The sequence below is a fragment of the Strix uralensis genome, chromosome 5, assembly GCF_047716275.1.
Source record: "Strix uralensis isolate ZFMK-TIS-50842 chromosome 5, bStrUra1, whole genome shotgun sequence".
Taxonomy (NCBI): domain Eukaryota; kingdom Metazoa; phylum Chordata; class Aves; order Strigiformes; family Strigidae; genus Strix; species Strix uralensis.
Window position 1 is genome coordinate 40,535,840 of NC_133976.1, and position 24,955 is coordinate 40,560,794.

General features: G+C 42.1%; 1 protein-coding gene across 1 annotated transcript; it reads right to left on the reverse strand.

Moving 5' to 3' along the window:
• Positions 1–371: 371 nt before the first annotated feature.
• Positions 372–23,594, reverse strand: BEST3 (bestrophin 3). The gene is made up of 10 exons (XM_074869375.1): positions 23,500–23,594; positions 19,627–19,796; positions 17,820–17,914; positions 17,013–17,246; positions 10,377–10,531; positions 9,601–9,678; positions 9,045–9,197; positions 5,644–5,724; positions 4,148–4,299; positions 372–1,747 (listed from the first exon to the last, which is right to left on the reverse strand). Exons 2-10 carry the CDS (start codon positions 19,776–19,778, stop codon positions 841–843), a joined length of 2,007 nt encoding a protein of 668 aa, XP_074725476.1. The 5' UTR covers positions 19,779–19,796; positions 23,500–23,594; the 3' UTR covers positions 372–840.
• Positions 23,595–24,955: the final 1,361 nt, after the last annotated feature.

A 24,955-nucleotide genomic window follows, 5' to 3' on the forward strand; every position in this document is an offset into this window, starting at 1 on the left:
CCTGTGTGCTTCCAGCTGAAGATCTCCGCAAGAGTGGCCCCTGCAGCTCCATTACCTCTTGAGAGAGTGCCACAGCCGTGTCATCACGAGGGAGGCCACCTGGCAATGGTGTTTTACAATAAACAGCCATTAGGTATGCCACATACATGCTCCAAGAGAGCAAAGCTCAGACCTTCCATGCCTAGCTCATCAGCAGTTTTGTCTCTTCCATTTTTCTTAATGAAATTAAACATTTATTCCTTTCATTTTTCCACTACGTAGTGGTATAGCTTCAGCAGGAGCGGGGCAGGCTCTTGCCCCACACAAGCGAGGAGCCTGATTTTTCAATCATTCCTCCAGGTAGTGAGAGGTGGTGGACTGAATCTCTCCAGGCTGAGGAGGGAATTGAGCCTGCATCTCCTTTTCTAACCACTTGAGTAGAAACCAGAACTGTTGGTGGGTCTTACAAGGATGTCATGGTCTTTAATCTGAAGGAGCGGCCAAAGGTAGCAGTGTTCAGGGTAAATCCAAAGTGGACACCTCTGCTCTTCTGATAACCTTAGTGTTTCCTCTAGGTGAGCCTACACAGCTTGCTGCCATGTGTGCTGGCTGGTTTGCATCCACTCCTGAGGCTCCCAGTTCTCCCAATAAATGTTTTCCCCACAGGGTCACAGATTTCAAGCCAGTAACCAAGTGGTTTAAAGCATGTCACCACAATGCCTCCCATTTAAATGCCCAAATCCTCTGTTGGACCTTATTCAGGACTCTTCTGAGCACCGTGTCTGCACTTTCAGCAAATCTGTGTGAGAACCACTTTGAAGGAGAAGACAAGAAGTTCAGTCAAACCCAGGGGAAGCACGGTCAAAGTTTTCTTTCACTTTTCTCATTAGAAAATTCTACTATGGCTGTTTCTTTACTATCCAGGTTTTCCCATAAGTGCTGCATCTCGAATGTCTCTGGAGCAGCAGCGGAAGTGACATTATTTCCATCACTGAAGGTCTTTTGTTGTGAAGTTGTCCCAGAATCTGTTAAAGGCGGTGCAGTGTCAGCATTTGACACTGTGCTAGGACTATGGAAGCTCGGTAAACTCCATCGCTGAAGGTTTCTCTCATGATCTGTTATGAAACCAGCTATGTTACTACCATGGGGTTCATGTTCAGGCTCCCCTATCACAGTAGGAAGTGACTGATGCACCTCAGAGCCTGTGAGGTATGTAGTCATTTCTGGGGGGAAAAATGGATCATCCAGAAGAGTCACATTTGCCTCAGTTAGTCTCCTTTGGAGCTTCTCTTCGGGCATGCTTGCGGTGCGCTCTGTTTGCAGATCTGGTTTGCCCAGCACATCAGGTGCTTTCTCCTTGGCTTCAGAGATAATGACCTCAGGAACTGGCTTGCTTGTCTCGGATGACGTGTCACTGTCACCGAACTGTGCCTCGTTCCTTGAGGTTTCAGTTATGGGTCCTAGGTCTCTGCTACTATAAAGTCTGTTGCTTCTGTCAACTCCTTCATGTTTCCTCTTGAAGCTCGAGGTAGAGTGTCTCCCTCTTGTGTGCATTTCCTGCAACCGTCTGATATGCCCCTTCTCATCTGCTGGGAAAAACACGGAATTCTCACTTGTCTGCCGACTGTAGCGCCGGTGAGCTGGGGATGAAGGGCCCTCATGGACACTGAGAAATCTCTTGACTCTTCTCAGCACTGAACGTTGTCTTCGGTGTTTCTCCTCTTCCCAGGGCCACTCTTCCCCATAGAGGAATTCGGTATCAGCCAGCCTGCCAAATAAAGCCAGGTAGTAGGTGTCACTTACGTATAGAAAACGTGTGGTCTGCATGCACATATATCCCAATGTCTCAGCAGGAAGACACAGGAACCAAGGCCCTAGTGTATCCCCAAGGAAGGCATGGAAGGGGTGAAAAAGGGGTGAGGGTACTCGGAAATAGTGCCTGTGCCTTTGGATCAGCCAGATCACACAGAAAACTTTCCACATCCAGGTGTCCCTTCTCCTAAAGACCAGGCTGGGAGGGCATCCCGCCAGGCATCTGCCACCATTTCATATTTGGGCTGCAGCCCTCTGGCAGCTCCACATGATTAAGCTTGTGCTTAGGGTGAGGGAAAGTGGAGAAAGAAACCCTGCCCAGTGCTGTAGATACTTTTTCAGCAGAATCCTTCAGGCAAAAATAACAACAGTGAAAAAGCTACTTATGGAAGCAGAAGTGTGACGGTTTCAAAAAATGTTGGAATTACTCAGATGGCAAATCTCACTTACTTTTGGGGCATGACAGTGTGTCTAAAAGTCCTACGTGTACCTGGTACTCTTCTCCTGCCCAGCCTTGATGATTCATGAAAACAACTATTGATGCATCTGCCAGGCAATTCAGTACACATTACTGACTCAGTGCACCCCAGAGGACAAGCCAAACTGGCCCAGTTACCTATCCTAAGGGCAAGGATGGCAAAAGAGTTCAGGCCAAATCTGATGAGAGGAACACAGAGAGGCAATGCTAACCTGGAGGGGCAGAGGAACTTCATCCAGCATTGGTGAAGATCATAGAATCATAGAATAGTTTGGGTTGAAGGGACCTTTAAAGGTCATCTAGTCCAACTCCCCTGCAATGAGCAGGGACATCTTCAACTAGATCAGGTTGCTCAGAGCCCCGTCCAACCTGAGCTTGAAAATTTCCAGGCTTGGGGCATCTACCACCTCTCTAGGCAACCTGTTCCAGATGTTGGCTTGAGGGGACTGGAGAAGACTTTGGATTTGGGCTCAAGGTTTATATATTTTCTTTGGACTTGGAGGAAACTTTAGACCTTGTTCTTGAAATCTGCATAAGAACTACCTGGTTTTTTTTAGAGACATGAACAGAGAAACAGTTCAGAGGAGAAAATAATTAATAAAAAAGTCAACACATCAGAGCTGTTTGCATTTCACAGGGGCTAACATAGAGCTATTTTTCATTCACTCCCCCCTTCATTTTTTGTGTGAAGTGTTTCTTATTAAAAAATTGTTTGCAGACTTAATAATGTTTCTTCTTTGCCACTTTTTTCCCCTAGCAATTGCAGTAAAATAAATTATATTCTATGAGTTTTTCTTCTTTACTTTTTTACTTTCTTCTTTACTTTTCTTTTGATTATTTTATAGATTTTCCAGAAGGAAATAAATTCTGAAAAGACTGTGTGTGATAAAGGGAACTCATATAAGCCATTGTTCTTTGTAGTAGAATGTATGCAAAAATGTAAGAGGAGTAAAACCAAGAAAACACCAATTTCCAGGCCAAATGAAGCAAAAACTTAAGCACATTTTATTTTGATAAAGGCTGGAAAATTTTGGAAAAAATGAAAACTTGAGATAAGTTTTAAAGTTAAAAAAATGGCTACTATAAAGTTTTTAAAAAGATCTTTCAGGTAAAAATGTCTACTTGCCCTGGTATTTGTTCAGGCATGGTGGCATTTACTCTTACTGACCTGTTCTATGTTAAAGCATGTCGCATGTGTTTAAACTCAACAGCTTCTATGCTAACTGGCTTATCACTGATATCTCATATAGATCCTGACAACACAGGGCAATCCTATATCTTCTATGTTTCCTTATAACGATGGTCCTTGTGTTCATCTCTGCAAATAGCTCCTCTTCTTTATCCCTTCACAAAATCTGACCACTTCCACTTCCATGCCTAGATTATTAGTCAGTGAAAAGTCATACAATGTTTAAGATAATTTCTCATTTATCTTCATAAAAATCTGGGCTGATTTTAGCCATCATCTGCTAGCTAAACCAGCAAAGGAATAGCTATTTTGCTATCTGGGGGACGTATGAAGAAGCTGTAGTAGATAAAGAACTATTAAGAAAAGTGAGTCACTGTCTTCAGGTGCCGTCGTGTGCTCAGAGACTACCAACAAACCTATCAACAAGCCCTCCCTGCAGACATAGTTTATTTATTAATTACGTAACTTAAGGTAAGGGTGTGCAATTCCTATAAGCATATGGATCACTGGAGACATCATCCTACCAACACCAGCTTGTCTGCTCCGTCCTAACATCATTTCCCATTTCCATCTTCCCTGCTCACAGTATTGTCACAGCCTGCAGCCATGCACTGACGGTCTGTCAATCAATGTGGTCTGTAGGGGTGATGATCTTTCTGATGGCATTAAGGACGCTTAGTGCCACTCACCCCATTTCTATAGTTGATCCAAGAAATGAAGGAATACAGTAATCAGCAGCTGCTTTTGTGTAGGGCGGCCGGGCAGAGGAATCGTTCCAGTAAATATCTTTCTCCATCCTTGGTAAGTTCATGTGCATCTCATCCACCGCCAGAAGTGAGACCTTAGATTTTTTGGTATAAATTATGTCACTTTCAACATAATACAGTATACAAAATAATCTGCTTTGTGCTCCCTGGGTCAACATTTCTTTCAGAAACCCTTTAAAGTAAACAGTGTATGCTGGCCTGGGCACTGTGAAGAGACTCAGTATTATAAAATATAACCCCTATACCCTCCTATATTCATGAAAGCATAAATTTTATTGTAATGAGTCTTCTATGCTGCAGAGATATTTGCATCGGATTGAAGTTCTTTCCTCACACATGATCTAGTTAAAAGGACATGTGATCCTCCATGTGCTATGGAAAGTCTGTGTAGAGTATTAGTTGTGCTCCTTAAAATGTCCAGAGGTTGAGAAGCTTTCTGATAGGCTTTGTCCGTATTTTAAGACATTCAGAACCAAGCATGTGACCATCCTGTTCTAGGGCCTTCCAATATATTTTATACAAAGGGCTCTGCGGCACTGTAGCATGAGTAGCCTGAAGTGGTGTTAAGCCAGAAAGCATCTTTGGCACCGTGAAGACCTTTCACACTTCTGTGTGTACCTGCATTGCTTGTTTTGCTTAATATGCTGGCTTGCTTGCCCTGCCCTTGCTCCCTCTAACACCTGGGCTCTGCTTTGCAGTCTCAATGGTCCCCAGCAGACATGGGGTCCAACAGCAGCTCAACCCTATGCTTGGCTCTACCTGCAAGGGGAGCAGCAGGTGCCATTGGGACCTCTTCATGTCTTTGGGTTCCTTTATGGCATGACAGACAGGGGCTGTTTAGGAATTGGGAGCAACTGCAATAAATCTGTACCCTGGCCATCTCACAGCTCCTGCCACTGAGGACACTGGCTCCTGTGCCGACCATAGAGGCAGCCATGAGTGGCAGCATCACAACATAAACCATGGTATGGGCCCCGCTTATTAGTTCAGGTCCCTGCTTGGTCTTTTTGGTATCTTCACTGCCATTTTTTTTTTTAAAGGAAGATCCATACAATACTGTAATCTCTAGACATTCAGATTAGCAAAACATGTTTTTATCTATGTGGGAATAGATGGCTTTTGGATTTTGCAGGATTGACCTACATCACAAGTTTTTCCAGGCATAAAGTGAGCTTATAGTTTGAGGTCAGTTGTTTGCATCTTTAGTCAGGCATCATAAATGCCAAATACCAAAATCAAGATGCATTAGCTTGTAAAAACAAAATCTGGGGATCACAGCCATAGGTACTCCTTCAGGAAAATAATTTGTTTTGCTGACACTTGTTGCCCTTAATTTGTACCTCAATATAAGAAATAGGACTAAATGTAATGATAACCTATGGTACAGCAAAGCTGGAAATAGAAATAACAACAGCAACCTGTAAATTTCTATCGATGCACCAGTTAGTTTCAAAATCATCATCATCTTCTCCAAATGGATTAATAAGTTGTTCAGCGACCTGAAAGGAAAATGAGATAGTGAATGGAGCTTGGCATGCCACGTCAGGACTGCTGCCGCAGAGAAAATAGGATTGGATTTTTCTCTCTCTCCCTGCCTGTCACTTGCAATCAAAGCTTGAGCTGCCATATGATGGTTTTGCCAGCCTAGTGAAGGAACATCTTGCTTTCCCTATAGATTCATACCTCTGTGCCTCGTTGGTGCTGTCGATCATGATTGTTGGAGCTGGCCTACTGGGAATTGAGACATGTCTGGGCCATGGTAATTGTCACATAAGATAGTCATTACTTTCCCTTACTGTTGTCTTCGGCTGATTTAAATGAATGGTTTAGCAGCTAGAGGCTCTGTTATTGTATTATAGTCTACAATACTCCACCAGCCCATTGGGTCAGTATTCCCAAGCCCTGCAGCTGGAGTCTAGCGGAGAGAGTACAGCTTGTCTCTCCAGCTCAGCCCTCAGCCCCTGCTTCTTTATCGGGGGTGATGCTGATGGTATCTCTCTGAAGCTTGACTCAAGTAGATGCTGTGAATCATGCTAGCCAACGCCAAGAGACAGGATATGAGTTTGTTATTTAATTCATCCAGCTAGTTTGGGTTTCTGCACATGAAGTGATTAAAACTGCAGGGGAGAAGCCCATCCTGTGGAGAAGACAACCAAACAGTGAACTGCGACACCTTTGTGGTGAAGCACCTTAGTCTGGGGAAAGGAAACCTCTGGCTACTCATAGCCTTGTACAGTGCCACCCCAAGGAATAAATAGAAAATCAAGCAGAGACTGCCCCCCCATCCCCATGATCACCAAAGTACATTGTGGGGGGAAAACTCTTAGCTGCTGGGAGAGAAAAACCAGATAAAATAGGAAAATTAAAAAAAAAAAAAAAAAGAGCTTTAGGCAATTCAGACTGCTTCTCTATTTCTCAGTTCCTTCATACACTGAGGTTAAATATCCTCTTCCCTTCATGCTTTTCTCCTTCTGTTTGTCTTTTTAAGCCCTGGTTTTGAAGCCCATCACATTCTTGCTGATCCTCCCAATCCTTCCTGGTGGTTCCCAGCACCATGCACAGGAGCAGTGGCCAGGTCCTCAGTTTAATGTGGATATGGGTGAAGCGACTATATGATTAAACAGACCTGCTCATGAACCTCGCTATGAACAGCTATGATCTAAATAACTTATAACAGTAAGGCAGTCGCTCCCTGGCTATTTATTCGCATGTGCATCTAGGTTGTACCAGTTGGTAAGCACTTGCTGACTCTCCCAGGCCACCACTTTCCAGGCCACTGGTCAAGACAACAAACGAACTGCTGAGCAGACTAACATGACAAAAACACCCATAAGGCAGGAGGAATGAAAAGGAGATGGGGGCACTTCTGCTCACATTCATTGACCTGGCCTGTGGCATTAAATTTTGGGTATAGCTATGGAAGTGCTGCGATAGGAATGGTCCAGAACGTAGACTGCGTTGCGGCTCTCCAGGGAAGACACTGGAACAGCTCAGTGTAAACCAGGGGATTACCGCCCAAACATCCACTGCAAAACCTGACACGTGAGCTAAAAAAATTGAGCAGGGCTGGGACAGAGAGAACACCAGCAGTGGCTTTTTGCTTCATTGACTTGGTCCTGGCATGTGAGACATGACTTTATTCTCTGGAAAGGAATGTAATGCTGGACAGCTAAGCCCTGTATTTGGATGGTCCATCTATTACCATAATGAAAATGGGGATTTAGAAGTGTCTCACATGATGGGAACCTTTGCCCCTGTGTTGCAGGTATAACAAACCAGTCCCGAGGCCAAGGAATGAGCTCAGTTTAGCCATCATTTCTGAGGAATTGCCAAGTTACTGGAAGTCAATAACTCAAGGCCTTTTCTGCAGCCTGGCAACCAAAGCCCAATGCACTCAGCAGGAAACTGGTTGTAACCTTCAAGACAGAAATATTCTGACTCAGGGGCACTGCAAGTTTGGACAAACCTCCAGTCTGAAGGAGCACTGCCGATATTAAATTAACTTTTAAAAACCGCTTCTCCTCCCTCTCATTTCCTTATGTAGAAGACTTTTCAGTTACAATGGCATCTTGTACCTGCTGTAGCCAGGAGTTCGCTGGAAGTTCTGAGCCTAACCAGAAGAGATGCTACTTTCCCCCTCAGGAGTACCAGCAGAGTGGTTAAGAGGAACAGCTTACAGTTTTGTAACCTGCTAGTAAAACACTGCCTAGTGATAAAGCCTCACATTTCTGCAGGAGCAACATGCTTCCCCAGCTGTACCAGCCTCCCTTCCTCTCTGTCCCACTTCCCTCCAGGCTGGACCCTGTGTGGCAAACCCGTTTTCCCCCCGAGTTTCCTAGGACACAGGACTAGAGGAGCTTGCCCTGCAGGCACTTTACTTTCCCCCACAATCAGCCAGCTCAATATGCTGCCTTCTCTACTCTGCCCTTTGGAATTGTCTGTGAGAAGAGAGCTCTAAAACTGGCTGGTTTTGTGCAATTTATATTCTGACAGAAAAGTTAGCTCTAAGTTTCCAGCCATGATTAATAATCCCAAGAGGAAATCTTAATGCACATAGACCCTAATGTACCAATTTTCTTTTTATTTGAAACTTTTTTCTAGTTAGTCCACCTTGATGCTCACTGCAGAGGAGAGAACTGCCATGAGGTATGTGGCTTAATAACTCAACTATCAGATCGATGGCAATATGTTAACTGAGCAGGCATCAATGGGCTGATGGGTAGCATCCAATTCCTTCTATAACTTTTATTTTAATGAATGTTTTTATGCAGGGTAGTTGTAGCCAATATTGGCTGTCACTGTTTGATAGCCCTCTGGAACTGGAGATCTTTAATTGCCCGCATCTGATTAAGTTAACAGCAGATACTAAAGGCTGGTTTTGATCATAAGAGGAAAGTATGATTCTATCCCTTTCAGCCCATGCTAGGTCTGCAGCAGTATCTCCCCAGCGGAGTGGGAGAAAGGATATTTTTTTCAATCTTTCATCTGTCATTTTATAGTCTGAGTCCTGGGACCTGATCTTGCTGGAGTAATACTCCCTTGGGGAGTTGTGACTGCACTGATCCTATTAAAATGGGCTCTTTCAGGTTCTCAACTGTTTCTTATTGTAAGATCCGTCAGGTGGAATTAAAAATGTATTGCATGATGTTTCTTTACGACCACAGGACACTTTGGGCTGAATTCAGCTTTGGTGTAACTCCATTAATCTTCAGTGATTTTATAGTGTGCCACAAATCTGACACTTTGACCTCGGCTCTGACATTTTCACCAGCCCCCCCAGGGAAGATTCCCCCATGACCTTTCCAGAAAGCTAGTTTACCTTGAGCCATCCTGCGTAGAAGAAGAACTGTAACAGTGTGAAGATTGGAATGTAAAGATCTAAGTCATGTCCCTGATACCCTTGGTCAGTATCCAAAAATTGGCGCCCTATCAGGCAGGCAAAGAAAAAAGTATAGACTGCAAGAGTAACAACCTGCAAAGAACAGAACTTCATTGAAATCATGCAATAATACAATCTTATGCATAGGGTACCGCATACCCAAAGGCCTTTGACTGCCTTTTGCCCTATAATTTACAAATCTGCAGAGAGGTATTACAAACAGAGAGGCTGCTGGAATAATTCAGGCCAGGAAGAAGATCCAGGAAACATAAAAACATTTCAGTGCTTCCCTCCCCTCTCCCAGATTATGCAAGGCCTTCAAAACATCTCCACATTAAATATGACTTAAATACTTAGCTAGGCCTCCGTGATCACATGAGAGTCAATGAGTGTTCAACAGCTCAGAGACTCTGGTTGAGTCTACAGATGTTTTGCACCAAGCTTCCCTTTTCTGGAAATTGTGTTGCGAATTTTGTAAAGAATAATAGCTCAGTACCTGTGTATAGACCAGTGGAATTCCAACCCAGTCATAACCAAACAAAAGACTACACCAAGACCGGTATTTATTCATCTCCTAAAGGGAAAAAAAAAAAAGAAGAAACAAACCCCAACAAACTAAAATTGCATGGGGTTCAATTCTAAATGATAAATATTTTGTTACAGTTAATTTTTGCACATATAAAAGGACAGGGAGATACGACAGTGTGGTATATACAAATTGATACCATAACTACATCCAGCACCCCATTGTCACATTTGAATATTCACTTAGTTTATGGAGTTGGAATGCTTAGTATATTACGTATTTCTTCACAAATTACCTTTTGTTTCTCTCTTATCCACAATCTAGTGATACATGAAAGAGAATATATTATATCATAAAAAGGATGTTTGACCACTTAATGAAATATTCAGGAAGGTTATCTTCCCTGAAACCAATACTAAAATCTTCAAAATGTCAAATTACTCTCATTTTTTTTCCCCTACAGTGATGGAACAAATATGGATTTACAGTGATGTTACAATAATTTTTTACTCATCAATTTGTTGCTTCAGTTAACACCTTCTTAGTCATATAAACACAATGCCAGCAAACTGCTGCTGTGTGTGCTTGAGTGTACATCGCTACACAGAGAAAAGTGGTATAAATCCTGAGTAAGATCATTTAGGTGACACTGGAGAGCTGTGTGCACTAAATCAAATGATGTAAGTGAAAAGCTTCCACATGGCAATTTCAGATTAGTTTTCTGTAGATATAATTTTTCTACTTACGTTCATCAGTGTCTGCAGATCTACACTGTCTCGAATTCTTCCCTCTTTTCGTGCCTTCGATGCCAAATTTCCAAACCAGACAAATGGAACCCAGTATTTCAGGTGGGGAGACTTAAGGTCATCAAAAATTTTTCTTTCATATCTTGTCATAAAACCTGTTTACACCCCCCACCAAAAAAAAGACTTAATTTATTCTGCCCTTTCAGTGCTACTGATATTATAAATTTTGAATATGTTTGAATCTGTTTATGTGATATTTGCATAGAACTATGCAAAACACTATTTATAATTCTAGCTAGTAGCCTCTTTTATTTTTTTAAGTTTTTTTGCCAGGATACATCTTGTTTGAAACAACTTCTTTTTGCAATAACTACCTACACAAAATCCCTTTTCATCAATACATGCAATAATTTGTTATTACTGTGTTCTCATATCTGACCACTGACATATTGTAGATATATATAATACTAAGAACTGTACAGATTACTCTCTAGTTTCATATTCTACTTTCAGAAAAATAAGAAACTATAACTTTTCAGCAAAGATGGCTTTTAGCTACTTCTCAACATATGTTGTAAGGGCAGTTACGTGACCTGATTCTGACAATTTTTTTGGTAAATCTGCAAAGCAGTGAGCAAGCAACAGAGAATACAAGTGCATGCATGAAACAGAGCTCAATAGAGAGCGTGCCTTCTGCCAGTGAAATACTTCCCTGCCAGATTGTGTTTCATGTTTTCTTCAGGGTTATGAAGGTGTGCAAAGAGATGGAAAAGGAATTGTGCACAGAAATCCCACTGCTAGCAGGACATGGGGCCAGATGACGTGCTGCGGGGCTGCAGGCTGAAGCTGCTCTCTGCCTGGCAATTTGCCTTGCTGGGGTGCTGGGAAGGTATTAAGTTTCCTGCAGAGTTCCCCTGGCCTTGTGAAGCCCTGCTTCCTGCTGCTGCAAGCAAGTCCAAGGTCAGATAGCAGGGGAGCCAGTGCTGTGTGGGACAAAACCTGCATCAGAGCAGCTTGCTGTCTGGGATTGGCATGGGAGCAGCTGGGTTTTGGAGCAACACCTCTACCCCCTTGGATAAGAAAGCTCTGCTCTGTTGTCCTCCTTTCAAGCAGCCTTTGAGAAAAACAACCCCAGAAAATTCATGAGGGGGAACCTCACATTTTCCTTTGTCCAAATCCTGGATTTTCTGAGATTGGAGCAATCTTCAGGTTTGGAGGATCTTAGTTTTTTCTCAGGTGTGTATCACCTACCGGGGTGGTTATAAGGCTTCTTTTGTTGTGTTGACATAAGGTCCAAAACAGGACAAAGTTAGTAACATGGCAGCCCCAAAATAAGTGACTCAGCCAATCAATTACAAGTTTAAGTGATAAAAATTCAGTAAGAGAATTGTGATTAGACAGGATTTTTTTTCTAGTCTCCAAATACTAACTAAAAATTGGCCCATTGGTGCTAACATTGTTAAAGATACATGAAGCAGCAAAAAAATAAATATACACAAACTCAGCTGTGTTTTGTATAAAAATGTGAATAAGGTAAAAGGAGATTTGTTAAACACAGTGACCTTCTTAAATATTCTGTTGTTGAAGAAAATGCCACTGCTGTACAGTTGCAACAAGTCAACACAGGAGGTATGAAATGCTGCAACTACTGAGAAGGAACACAAGGACAAGACAGAAAATTCTGTGGAAGAGGAAAAGTTCAGTAGCAAGACACAGTACTCCTGCAGTACCATGGAATTTGAGAACAGAATAAGATGCAGCTTTTAGAAGATCCCTGGGCAGTTTGCAGCCAGCTCTCATAATCAACCACACAGAAATAATCAGGCAAGCAGACAAATTGACCTGCTAGTCACGACTCCTGACTCCTAAAAGTCAGACTTTCAGGCTGCCTTTGATTTTTGGCTGGCCAACCTGCTCATTATGGGACAGGAAAAGATGTTTCTATCAGGCTGAAATGGCCAGAGTATCAGAAAATTGACAGTCTGGAGTAAACACTGGATGCAAGTCACTTTGAGAGGCTCTGGGAAGTCATTATCTGGAAGGACACAGCCTGAGGGGGTCACAAAGAACAGCAAAGCTCCAAGGATCAGTTCAGCTCTCCACTGAAACTGGGTAACTTTTTGTCCAGAAAAGCTCAACAACGCCTTGTTCTTTTAACAATAACATTTAAATTGTCATTATTTTAAAAGTTAAGGTGTACATGTTTATATCAACTAAATATTGTTTTTGATGGATATTAATAATGCCTAGTGTTCTTATCACAGAAAATATTAAACAAGTCTGGATTGCTCTTATTGCTGGTGAAGGTTATGGCAACAACATGCAGTTCAGAACCACTTGCTATTATTGCAGCAGTAAAGAAACACTTTATATTCCATCAAATACAGGGAAGGATATCAAACCTCAGTTATTAAAATTAAATGGTTTCTAAATATGGTCATACTATTTTTATTCAAGAGTATTCAGAGAATTAACTGAGGGACTCTCTGAACAGTAACTCTGGTTTTGACAAGCACTGGAAGACTGGAGCAGTTCCAGAAAACTGGAAATATTTGGCAAATACTGTGCCAAGATGTTGAAAAGGATGATCTAAGGAATGACAGGGCACTGAATCCTTGTGAACGTATGAGAAGCTTGACATGAGATGCAATCAATAAAGAATCAAAGGACACTAATGTGAACAGTGTCAGCCAGAGTGATCTGATGGGAAAATTATTGATGAGAACACAAGCCTGGCTGGAATAAGTCACTCTTGCTCTCCCTCAAGTGATTAGAAGAGTATTCAGTTCTCCCGTCAAAACTGAATGGTTTGAGACTGTGGATGTAGTTTGCTTTGACTTCAGTAAGGCCTTTGACACCGTTTCCCACAGCATTCTCCTGGCAAAACTGGCTGCTTGAGGCTTGGATGGGCACATGCTTCACCGGGTAAAAAGCTGGCTGGATGGCCAGGCCCAAAGAGTTGTGGTGAATGGAGTTAAATCCAGTTGGCGGCTGGTCACGAGTGGTGTCCCCCAGGGCTCGGTTTTGGGGCCACTCCTGTTTAACATCTTTATTGATGATCTAGACGAGGGGATCGAGTGCACCCTCAGTAAGTTTGCAGACGACACCAAGTTGGGTGGGAGTGTTGATCTGCTCAAGGGTAGGGAGGCTCTGCAGAGAGATCTGGACAGGCTGGAGCGATGGGCTCAGGCCAACTGTAGGAGTTTCAATAAGGCCAAATGGCGGGTGCTGCACTTGGGCCACAACAACCCCCAGCAGCGCTACAGGCTTGGGGAGGAGTGGCTGGAGAGCTGCCAGTCAGAGAGGGACCTGGGGGTGTTGATTGACAGCTGGCTGAACATGAGCCAGCAGTGTGCCCAGGTGGCCAAGAAGGCCAATGGCATCCTGGCTTGTATCAGCAATAGCGTGGCCAGCAGGGACAGGGAAGGGCTCTTACCCCTTTATTTGGCACTGCTGAGGCCGCACCTCGATGACTGGGTTCGGTTTTGGGCCCCTCACTCCAAAAAGGCCATTGAATGACTTGAGCGTGTCCAGAGAAGGGCAACGAAGCTGGTGAAGGGTCTGGAGCACATGTCTTATGAGGAGTGGCTGAGGGAACTGGGGTTGTTTAGTGTGGAGAAGAGGAGGCTGAGGGGAGACCTCATCGCCCTCTACAACTACCTGAAAGGAGGTTGCAGAGAGCTGGGGATGAGTCTCTTTAACCAAGTAATAAGCGATAGGACAAGAGGGAATGGCCTCAAGTTGTGCCAGGGGAGGTTTAGACTAGATATTAGGAAGCATTTCTTTACAGAAGGGGTTGTTAGGCGTTGGAATGGGCTGCCCGGGGCAGTGGTGGAGTCCCCATCCCTGGAGGTGTTTAAGAGTCCGGTTGACATAGCGCTTAGGGATATGGTGTAGTTGGGAACTGTCAGTGCTAGATTAATGGTTGGACTAGATGGTCTTCAAGGTCCTTTCCAACCTAGATGATTCTGTTCTGTTCTGTCCTGTTCTGTTCTGAGACAAGACTGGGTCAGGGTATCCACATCAAATACTCTGAAGACTAGGGGTTAGAGAAGGAACTGAACAGCAGTCATCTCCCACATCTCCAGAGAGTACCGACAATGATCAAGCAGATGAAAGTTTCACTTTCTGCTTCTGTGCTGCGTGGGAAAGAATTAACTTAGGTACTTCATTCCAGTAGAGGGTTTGGTACTGCAAATTTCAGCCATCCGTACGTATTCATGTAGTTGGGCTCACGCCTCATGTTTCTCTTCAGCATTTCCTATTAGCTGTTTTGGGCTGCTCTCTGCCCAGCTGCTGATTCATTACTCATGTTTTTTAAGACTCACATTCTTGAGCATCCAATTTCCCTCTTGTACCTTGCAGCCACAGGATTGGTACGCTTGGGACTGCTGCTAGGCATTTGGTGCTTACAGCATACGTGCCACAGTACTCATCATCATAACGTCATGAATCTACATACATCTACTGCCTACAACTCCATAAAGAATGGCAAAAAATGAAAAATACTTTAGAAAAGAGTTACAAGGAAGATCCAGCACTGAAGACCATCCCTTGTAGGGAGATACTACAGAAGGTGAAGCTCCTAAGTTTATTCAAGCCTTTATACACTCTGCTAACAGGTAGCTATTGAGACAAAATCTAATTAAGAAAAGAATAACCTAAACCCATTACAAAATTCAGTGATTAGATGACTCTGTGCAAGTTTAGACTGAGAATAAAATTTCACATTTCAACAGCAAGTTCACCCTTGTGAATGTCAATGTAGTCTCCATTATACCCAGCTGAATTTTAAATCAGGGCAGGTTATATTCCTAGAAGGTATTACAGCTCAGTCAGAAATTGCACCATGATAAAGAATGTTGTGAGTAAGCTTTTATGTCTTGTGTTATGGATGAGTCAGACTGGATTATAATGATACTGTTCTCAGATTTTACATCTATGAATTTAAGCAGTTCATTTGCTGAGAAGGAAAATGTGTAGCAATAGTTATGCTGTGGCAGTTCTCAGTTTGATAGTGAAACGCAAAATTGGCACAAGTTGTTTCAATGATGACTGTGCTGTAAGTATTAGATTCTGCCACTCACGTTCATATTAAATGTTGCATTCCCATGCAGTCTGATATGTAATGCCATAGGGAGCTAGGGAGGGGATAATTGCAGAGTACTGTCTTAATCACTGGATGTTAATAGGAGTAAAATATACCCTCAGGTACTCAGTACTGCATCAACAAAAATTCTGTGGCACAATATGTATTAAAACCTACAGAATAAGTACTGAAATCCACAGAGCTGACTACACTATTAATACTTATACAGTTTATAGTAGAATATTTTCTACTGTTAAAAAACAAAACAAAACTTTTTTTCCAGTCTACAATTTTTGTACAACACTGCGACATTTTGTCTCTTTTGGAACAGATTGTCTTTAGCAATAGGGAGGCAGAGCTGGATTAGCTTCCTAGAAATGTTGTAATTTTCCAGTGTGTGCTAGAAACAGATTGCTGGGGAGAGTGACAGAAGCTTCCTTGACCTCTCACAGGTTCAGGTAAACAGTTTTGTTGAACAGCACAAGGAAGAGAACTTCAAAATCCAACTGAATCCAACATAAGTGATTTTTTCCTGTAAGGTCAGTGCATTCTGTATCTTGCTTGGATTTTTTTTTTTTAATATCCAAAGTTTCTCACATGTATTTGAAACGTGTATGTGTATATACACACTGTATATTTTAACTTGCTAGAACTTTACTTACTAGTCTTTGTCAAGTTAAATAATTTTAAGAAATGCAAGATGTTCAGTAAAAAATGTTTGACTTCTCCTATTTGGAACATATCCCCACATGTCTGTGCTAGTGTCCTACCCCTGACTAACCAAGCCAGTCAGAAAGCATGGCATCACACCTTGCCTTTAAATACTCAGTGGTCAGTCCTTCATAGACAAACAAAGTCTTACACGACTGAACTCTCTTCCCCATCATCACACTCCCTGTGTTATCAAAACAAACAGAAAATAACAACATGCTTAATACTTAGTATATTTATCCCTGAAAAACTAAGCTTAAGGTGAGGTTGTAAATTAAAAGAAAATGCCCTTGGGGTTAGGGGTTTTCAAGTGTATCACAATAAATCTATGACCTATGCAATCTACTTACAAATAATTGAGATAAAGTTGTACTTGTGAAGTGCCTGTGGAGACCAGCCTCTGATATTCAGGACAAGGTGATATCCTGGGCACCGAGGCAATGCCACATAACAAGTTACCATTACTAATGCATCACATAACAGCGCAACTACATTATTTTTCACACTTTGGAGGATGTTGTACCTGCTCCATATGCCTGTGTGTTTGGGGCAGGCCTATTGCCTCCATGATGTCTGAGACCAGATCCATGCAAGAGCCTTAAACTTGTTTGATTTCTATAGTGTCACTAGATGAAAACTACAAGAGCATTAAAGATGCACACTTAAAGGCACATCATTTAAGCCACTGACAAAAAAAGTGGCACCTTTGACATGGGTTAGTATGAGGCACACATGGGGCCAAAGAGGAAAGAAAAAATTGGTCTGGCTCCTTCCCTCCCTGTGCCCCACCTCTGAGGGAAAGGAAAGACATTTTGGGGAGAAGGACTCAGCAGTACCTGCTCCTACCACATGGTCCATTGTGGGAAACCTTTTGTACACGGCTGTGCTCACAGAGCGAAAGATCAGCAGAGACGTTAAATTCACGTAACGCATGAGAGTCCTCCTTAACAAGCGCCCATATTCATCTCTGCCCTGGACACAGCTAGAGATGAGGAACATCAATCGATCTGGCCACGGTAAGTTCACAAACTGGTTCCACCAGCGATTCACCACCAAAGTAACGTAGAAACCTGAGGGTTAGAGGGAAAAAACAAAAGTCCAGTGCCTATCGGGATTTCTGTTTAGGTTACTTTGATTTACTTTGCATAGTGTTATTCATATCACTAAGCTGCTACATTTCCCAGAATAAATGCAGTAAGTCATGCCAAAACTCAGGGTGCAATCAATGCTAATTATTTAATAGACACTGCAACTTAATGGCCCATTCCAGCTGAGTATCTCATACGCATGAACTTCCAAATTTCCTCTTCTGTAGTAAACCCTGAGTGTATTTAGTGCTTTGAAAGATCAGGCACAATGTATCAGTGTTAGTGGGCACTATACATACATATACATATACATACACGTGTATATATCTATGGAAACTTTACTCTTTTGTTGGTATATTAAGAACATGAGCATAAATGTTGATGTGAGAAAAGCAACTTGAATTTAAGGAGACCTGTTGGAAGCTGATGATTTATTGTGAGCCTCTGACATCCCATATGCCCCTCAGCTCTGATATGCTTCCATGCACGGACATACATAGAATGCCTGAACAGAGACAGCATTGGAGAATAATTTCACATGTAAGCAGTACTCACCAAGCACAAAAGTTACTGGGATTTGTTCAGCATATTTGTCACAGTAAATTGATAATTTTTCAAAGAACCGTTTTTGGCTACCTGTAAGAAAAAATCTGCAGCAAAAATAAAATGTATCTGTCCTTTCATAATATTTTGACACTAGCTACAAAGTGCAAATAAATAATCAGGTACATTCAATCGGGAGCAATCTTGGCTAATGTCTTCAAGAGAATTCTTAAAGGTAAAGTGTTGCACACTTTTGGCATGTAATAAAGAACCTGTAGGAGAAGATAATATTATTCCCTGCTCTTTGCAGTTTTCTCGTGGCTAATTTGACTGGCACTGATAATTAGGATCAATACACCTGGAGAATTAGCTTGCTATCTCATACAGACCAATGACAGTAGTAAGCGCAAGTCTGCAAGTACAGCTTGCTCTCATTTTTCAGAGGGCTGCTTAATAAACACAGGTCGGCTTGAATTGCAAAAGGTTACCAATCTGTAATTGCTCTTATTTGAAAATGCTACATTGTTGCAGCAGTTTTTACTCTTACTCCTATGAAACTTCTCTTTTCCACAAGAATAAAGCCACAACAACTGTATTTATTTTGCAGTGAGGAAAATATTCACCAGATAATAGAAAATGAGTGGAGCGTGGCAGCTTCTGCACATGGAGAAAGATATCTAATGAAATACAACAAGCTTAAATATAAACAATTATTTTATTTGTATAGCTGAGTATTACAGTTATTCTTGGATTTCATATAAAAGGAACACATGACAAATATTTGGTGGGTTTTCCTTACAGTTGTGCAATAAAGCCTGCAGCGCATATAGAAGGCTTTCCATGGTGTATTTACCATGGTATTTAATTGCCTAACATTTCAGCAAAACTAGATTAATTTAAATAAATGTACGAGCCTGGTGTTTCTTTACATATTAATGCCGTAATCTTCTTTCTGAGTTTACAAGTATAGATTACTGAACTGTTTGGAAAATTAGTGATTAATCACAGAGAAACTGAAGCTCATTTTCTCCTTGCTTCACATAAAAAACAAACACTGAAGTCTAATTACAGATCAAGGTAAGAGCTGAGTCATGATTTTGATACTTCTGTGTGGTGTACTTCATCAACTGAAAGTTTCATTGTACTAAGTGATGCATTGCATCTATCATACAGGTGTTTAACTCACACCTTGGTGGAAGAAGCAACTTTCCTTCTAACATCACCCTCCCAGATGCTGGGTGACACACAGGTAATAGCCACGTCTGGTTTCCATGCAGTTTTGCTTGGTTCTCTGCAAGCTTAAAAATAAAGTTTGCATGCCGTCCTAGCTTTAAGCAAAACTTTGCTTTTCCTGACTATATAACCTGGCTCACAAATTACTACCTTTCAGGGTTGTTAAAGAAATTACCATTGAACAACTGAAAACACAGTTCTTCAAGTACAACGAAGGGTCTATACTTATAATTTAAAGCAGAGAGGCATGCTCGCTGCCACCAACTCAACATCAGAACAATAAAAGCTATATAACATAGGTTAGCTATGGGTGTTTATTTAGCCTTACTTCAGTAGAGCTCAATGCTGGGCTGAAAGTAGAATCCGCTGAATACAATAGACAGTATTTTATTTATACCCTATATGTTTTCTCTGGAACATTAAAGTAAATGTGGAAAGGAAAGGACATTAGAAAAGGTCCAAGGAAAAGACAATTATTATGGAGTACCCCCCCCCCCCCCCCCCCATCATCATTCATCAGCCTAATAGTACGAAGTGTGAAGCTTCAGTATAACATTTAATGAGATGTGAATTGGAAAGAGTGTACCTGTATAATACACTTATCGCTGTGTAAAGAGTAGCAAAAACAATAAATTCTCTGTACAGCAATTTGTAGATGCTGCCTTTCCACTTTAGGAGTAATCTGTGAAATCCAAAGAAAGTGGCATTTGCTACTTTGCTGGAATAAGTGACTGTCATCGTCTTGGCAGGCTGTGCCTAGAAACAGTAGAAGAGAAGCAGGAAACCAACAACATTTTAGACAGTGTATCCTAACCTGAATGCACCTTGTATAGATAGATACATAGATATACATGCACATATACACATATATTAGTATATGTATACATAAATACATGCTGTGTGTATTTATATGTATAGAAAGAGAGGGAGAAACAAAAATCTTGCAGTTACAAGCCCTGTTGAGACCTGCAGATTGATGGAGACAAGGCTGCATTTGGGCTTTACCTCAAAGACCACCCAAAAGCAACAGCTGGCACCAAATGTGGCCACCTGCCTGGGTGGCAGCGGCAGAGACATGTTACACCTCTGAAACCTCTGCTTACTCTTAGTTTGCTCCAGTCCAGTGTGAGTATAGAAAAAGAAGTAAATTTGCTTGAATTCTTTTTCAAAACTTTGTCAGCACTCCAGCAAGAGAAGTAAAGCTAAATTCCACAAATGCACCTTCCTCCCCAGCCAGTACTTTTAGCTGGCTTTGCTAATTATACTCATCTAAAACCAAATGAGATTTGGAGACTGACTCTTTCATTAACAGTTGCGACAGCAGCTGAGATCAGCTGGGGAAACCTGTTATTTCTCAGCTTGGCAGCTAGACATACTCATCAATACCTCAGCATTGCACGGCCATGCAAAAAAAGCCACAGGGTTGCTCAGGTAGGCAGCATATGACACTGTAATTAAAGCAGTACTAAAAGTATACAGGTAAATATTTTATGTTGGGTTTGTTACTTGCTTACCCTGTGTAGGGAGATGCTACAGGAACTTTTATGTGCCTACAAAAAAAAGCCCCAACTCCAAATGTGGATGAAAGTAGTTTTGTACAGCAATGCAAGAAAGGGAGTATATAAGACAAGGACATAGCCTCAAGGTAGTTATTGTATATCATAAATACGATTCTTGTCTATACTTTCTTGATGCCACTGTAGGTCATTTACTCTCAGAAAAAAAATCTGAACACCTAGTTAATAGATAGTTTGATAATATTTTATGCAACTTGTCTGTGTCTCTGATGCAGAGCACAAAGCAAGCCATTACAATTCAGCTGTAAAAGTGCCACTTTTTCTTTTAGTCACCAAGGGAATCAGCAGGGAAAAGACACCATAAGCCTTCTATTGCTGACAGACTGTCTCTTCTCATCTGCAGAATGGCTGCTTGAGGTTTGCCAGCGTGGGCTCAGAGATTTTTTTTGTGTTATTGTTTTTTTTAAGATGCATGGGTTTTATTCTTTAGCATCCAAATGATAGTTTTCCTGTTTCTGAGACTTGGCATGGGCCTTTAAATTTTTTGTTGTCATTGTTGAACTCCAAAAAGTTCAATTCAGGAGCCAAACTGGCTGACTGGCATGCAGAAATGCAGTTCTGTCTGCTAAAAAGCCTGTGGTCAGAATGCAACGCTTAAGAAAATTGAAGCAGAGATTTCCCCAGAAGTGGGGCTTTGTAAACAATGGGAGAAGCCTGTGGCTGGGCTATAGGGGAGGAATGGGGTAAAAAAATACTCTTAACAATACACTGAGTTTTCTGGGATCACTGTAGGAGGCTTTAGTCCTTGCCCATTGATGCTGGAGAGTTTGTGTGTTCAAGCCATACCGTCAAGAAGCATGTCTCTATCTCCCCATTAATATCCAATTTGTAATGGAAACCTCCAGTGGGACTGCCTGTGTGTAGGGACTTAGATCTGGTAGTGTGAGGGCTTATAGCCTGGCAGGAACCCAGACCCCCAGCAAAACACAGTGCAATGATTAGAAGATGAAGTTAGACAAATGCAGTCTGAAGTAAAACATAAATTGCTAACTGTGGGGGCAACCAGATATCTGAACAGGGGACTGGATAGACATGCTGTGGTTTAGGATCTTTAAGATGAGAGCAGATAGTTGGACAAAAGATGACCTTCAGAAATAATTCACATAGCTGGGACATACAGGGTTGGGGCTGAGTGGCTCTGCTGGTCTCCCATGATATCTGGGCATCTGTGAAACTTTCTGTCCAGTCCCTTCTGTCGTGGGCCATGGAGGGAACAGGATTGCTTGCAGCACCCTCACAGAATCTGCAGCTCTGCAGGAAGGCAGTGATTAGTGTCAAATCCATGGCTCTCAGTTTCTGCATATGGGGTTCAGGAAGGAGTCATCCTCCCAGACATCAGTGACCGGATGGTGCCAGAAACTGGCCAGTAGCTGAATCGGACAAAATGGATCCACCTGCTCTACAGAGCTGCAGCAAATCTTGTCTTGCATGGCCTAGTGAATGGGTTTTGGCTACAACTGCAGAGCTGTAATGATAATAGGATTCAGGATTAAGAATATTTCCCCCCATTAGACTGGGAGAGAAGTTTTCTCCAAGAAGTGCAATTTGCCTGCTTGATTCAAGCAATTATGTTTCACTTAATCAGATTCCAGCCATCTCTCTTAGCACTTTACTCAATGCCCTTGACTGTAAACAGAAACTCTTCACATCAGCTTGGGAGGCGCTGGACCTCTGAAATGGGGCGAAGAAGAGTAGGATTGTTGCAGCAGTTTCAGGCCTTGGTGCCTTGGTTTTCTTGCCCTGCCTTGTCTGTGATGCACTGTGTTTTATCTTCCTGCTAAGCAAATGCTTATTGAACATTTGTCATTGGGTTCATATAGGGACTTCAGGGTAATGTAATGTCCTAAAATACACATTAAGTCAGATTAGGTGATTTAAGAACCCTTTTGACTATATGAATCTATGAAAGACAGCTGTGTGACTGTCTGATTAGATTTCACAACATAGCAAACACAGATTTAAATCTGCACCTGTGTTTTTTTTTCTCTGGGAACCACTAAAACCTCTTGGGTACAGCCCCCCCTGGCCCCACAATGGGAAGTTTTGGCGTAAAGCCTTGTGCTGGGTCTGGTTCTTGCACGGTGGTCCCAAGCCCTTGGTTCACAGACAGCACGTTGATTGAGAGTCCTTCCAACATTACTCATGGTCACAGGAAATTAAAAAGCTACAACTGAGACTGACAGGAAGAGCAAAGCATAATGATGCCCCCCAGCACATTCCTGCCTGAGTGCTGTTTTGGCCAGACCAAAGAAGGACAGAGCGTTAGATTAGATACCACAGGCACTGGTGTCATGAAAGACCTTCTTATTAATCGTGTTGCCCTTAACTTCATTAACAGATACAGGGCTAGGCTTTCTGCTGGTACAGATTTGTGAGTTTTGAGGACATAACACAAGTTATGCCCATTTTATGCCTACAGGGACTTTGGCTCATATCTATGATGCTGCTTTTCCTTTTGCGCAGTGTCTGCTCCCTCTCTGAAACTTTCTCAAGCACAGGCTGAAATGTGAGTTATATATTACTCCACTATTTCTAAGATCAACAGAAGCCTTTAGGCATAAACACCTAAAAACAAAAGTTTCTTTTCCCCCCTTCTAATAATGACCCCAACTGTAAATGGGATTTTTGCCTGGCTGAAAATTTCAGGATGCATCAGGATTCAGAGAGAAACCACAGTAAAAAATAACAGCCACCAGTGTTTCCTAACTGACCATGAAAGGCACATTACAGAATGTATAAATAAATAGTGCCTTTGCGCAGACCTACCCCTTCTCATTGTATCACCTTATTTCTTGTTTATGGCATAGTAGAGAAAGTGAGTGAGAGAGATTTGAGTTAAGCCAACTATAAAACCATATTAAGCTCATGCTGTATCCACTGACCTGCTATTTTGATTCAGCAATCCAAGCCCGAAGGCAAATCCGGGACCCTTCCTCTTTCTCAGACGTCCCAGACAAAGTCCCCTTCAGTCTGCAATAGTCACCTTGCTCTTCCCTTAACCTGAAGCAAGGGGTTGCTGCTGCCGAGCAGGAGGAGTGGACTGACAAGAACAGGGGTTAAAATGTCTTTCCACTTCTGGAAGACTGTTTTTGCCAAGTACTCTGTCCTGTCAGTTACAGAGGGAACAAACACAAGCAGCAGCAGCAGCAGCAGCTGCTGATCTTGCTCTTTTCTGGTCTATAATTATAACGCCACTTGCCATCGGAAGGACCCCTTTCATTTGAATGAAGAAGCTTGCCATGGTTTGGCTGGCACCTCCAGTTTTCTACATTTTACTTCCTGTCCCCAAAATGGGATGGACAAGAGGGAGCATTTTTCTCTGAAACTTCTCTTCAAAAGAGTGATCTCTTTGAGCCTGCACTGTGAAGACACATCAGTGAATACCACTGACTACATCTAAATGGGAAGACCGGAGACAACCCCACCAACCTTGGGAATGTGCCCTAGCTGCACCTTGATCCCACCCTGGAGCACATCTTTGCTGCATTGCTGATTCGAATTGGGAAATCAGGATGCTGGGGTATGATGTAGAAATCATCCATCCCTCAAAATAGGCAGAGTTGCTGTTACCAAAGGACTCAATGAACCTATTCATGATGGCGCATTTCAGCATGTGAAAGCCTTTCTGTGACTGGAGGATCTGCACAGGACTTCCTACTCCCTTCCCCTTTGTAAAATGAGATGAACTCAGTCTTTTATGACCCATGGCATTAAGAGGGAGCTGTAAAAGGTGATAGACTGTGAAAGCCCAGGAGATGTCATATAATGTTGCCATAAATCTCTCCAGAGACTGAAATAATGTGACTGTGAAGTAAATAAAAAAAATTGCAGGGTGAGAGAATAAGCAAGATTTATAGATTTAATACATTCTATGATGAAAGGTTTTTTCCCCCTGCCTTAGTCCTATTAAGCTATTTGAGGCCACTTATTTAATTAAAACTCTCTTGGAAAGAAAATAAGTTGCTGCCATTGTTTGCCTTTCTTCTCATTGGCAATGGCAGAAGGAACACACTTTGATGTCAAAGTAGGCGAGACATTAGACTGTGGCATGTATGTGTCAGGCAGTGGCCTGTGGCGAAAGATGACAAATCATTTTAGCATTCAGTGACTTGGCATGAAGAAACATACTGCCCGATCCTATTACAGTGACTGCCTTCTGTGAGGAAGACTCCTAACAACAGGGATATTTTAAGGTCACTGGTAAAATAATTACTTAGAGCTAAAATATTTCTCTTTGCTGAGTATAATCGTTTGCTGGTCTTGCTGAGCAGTAAATAATAGCACCTCTGTGTGCCAGTGGGTATCAGGTGGTTTTCCTGGCAGCTCTTCAGTCTTGCT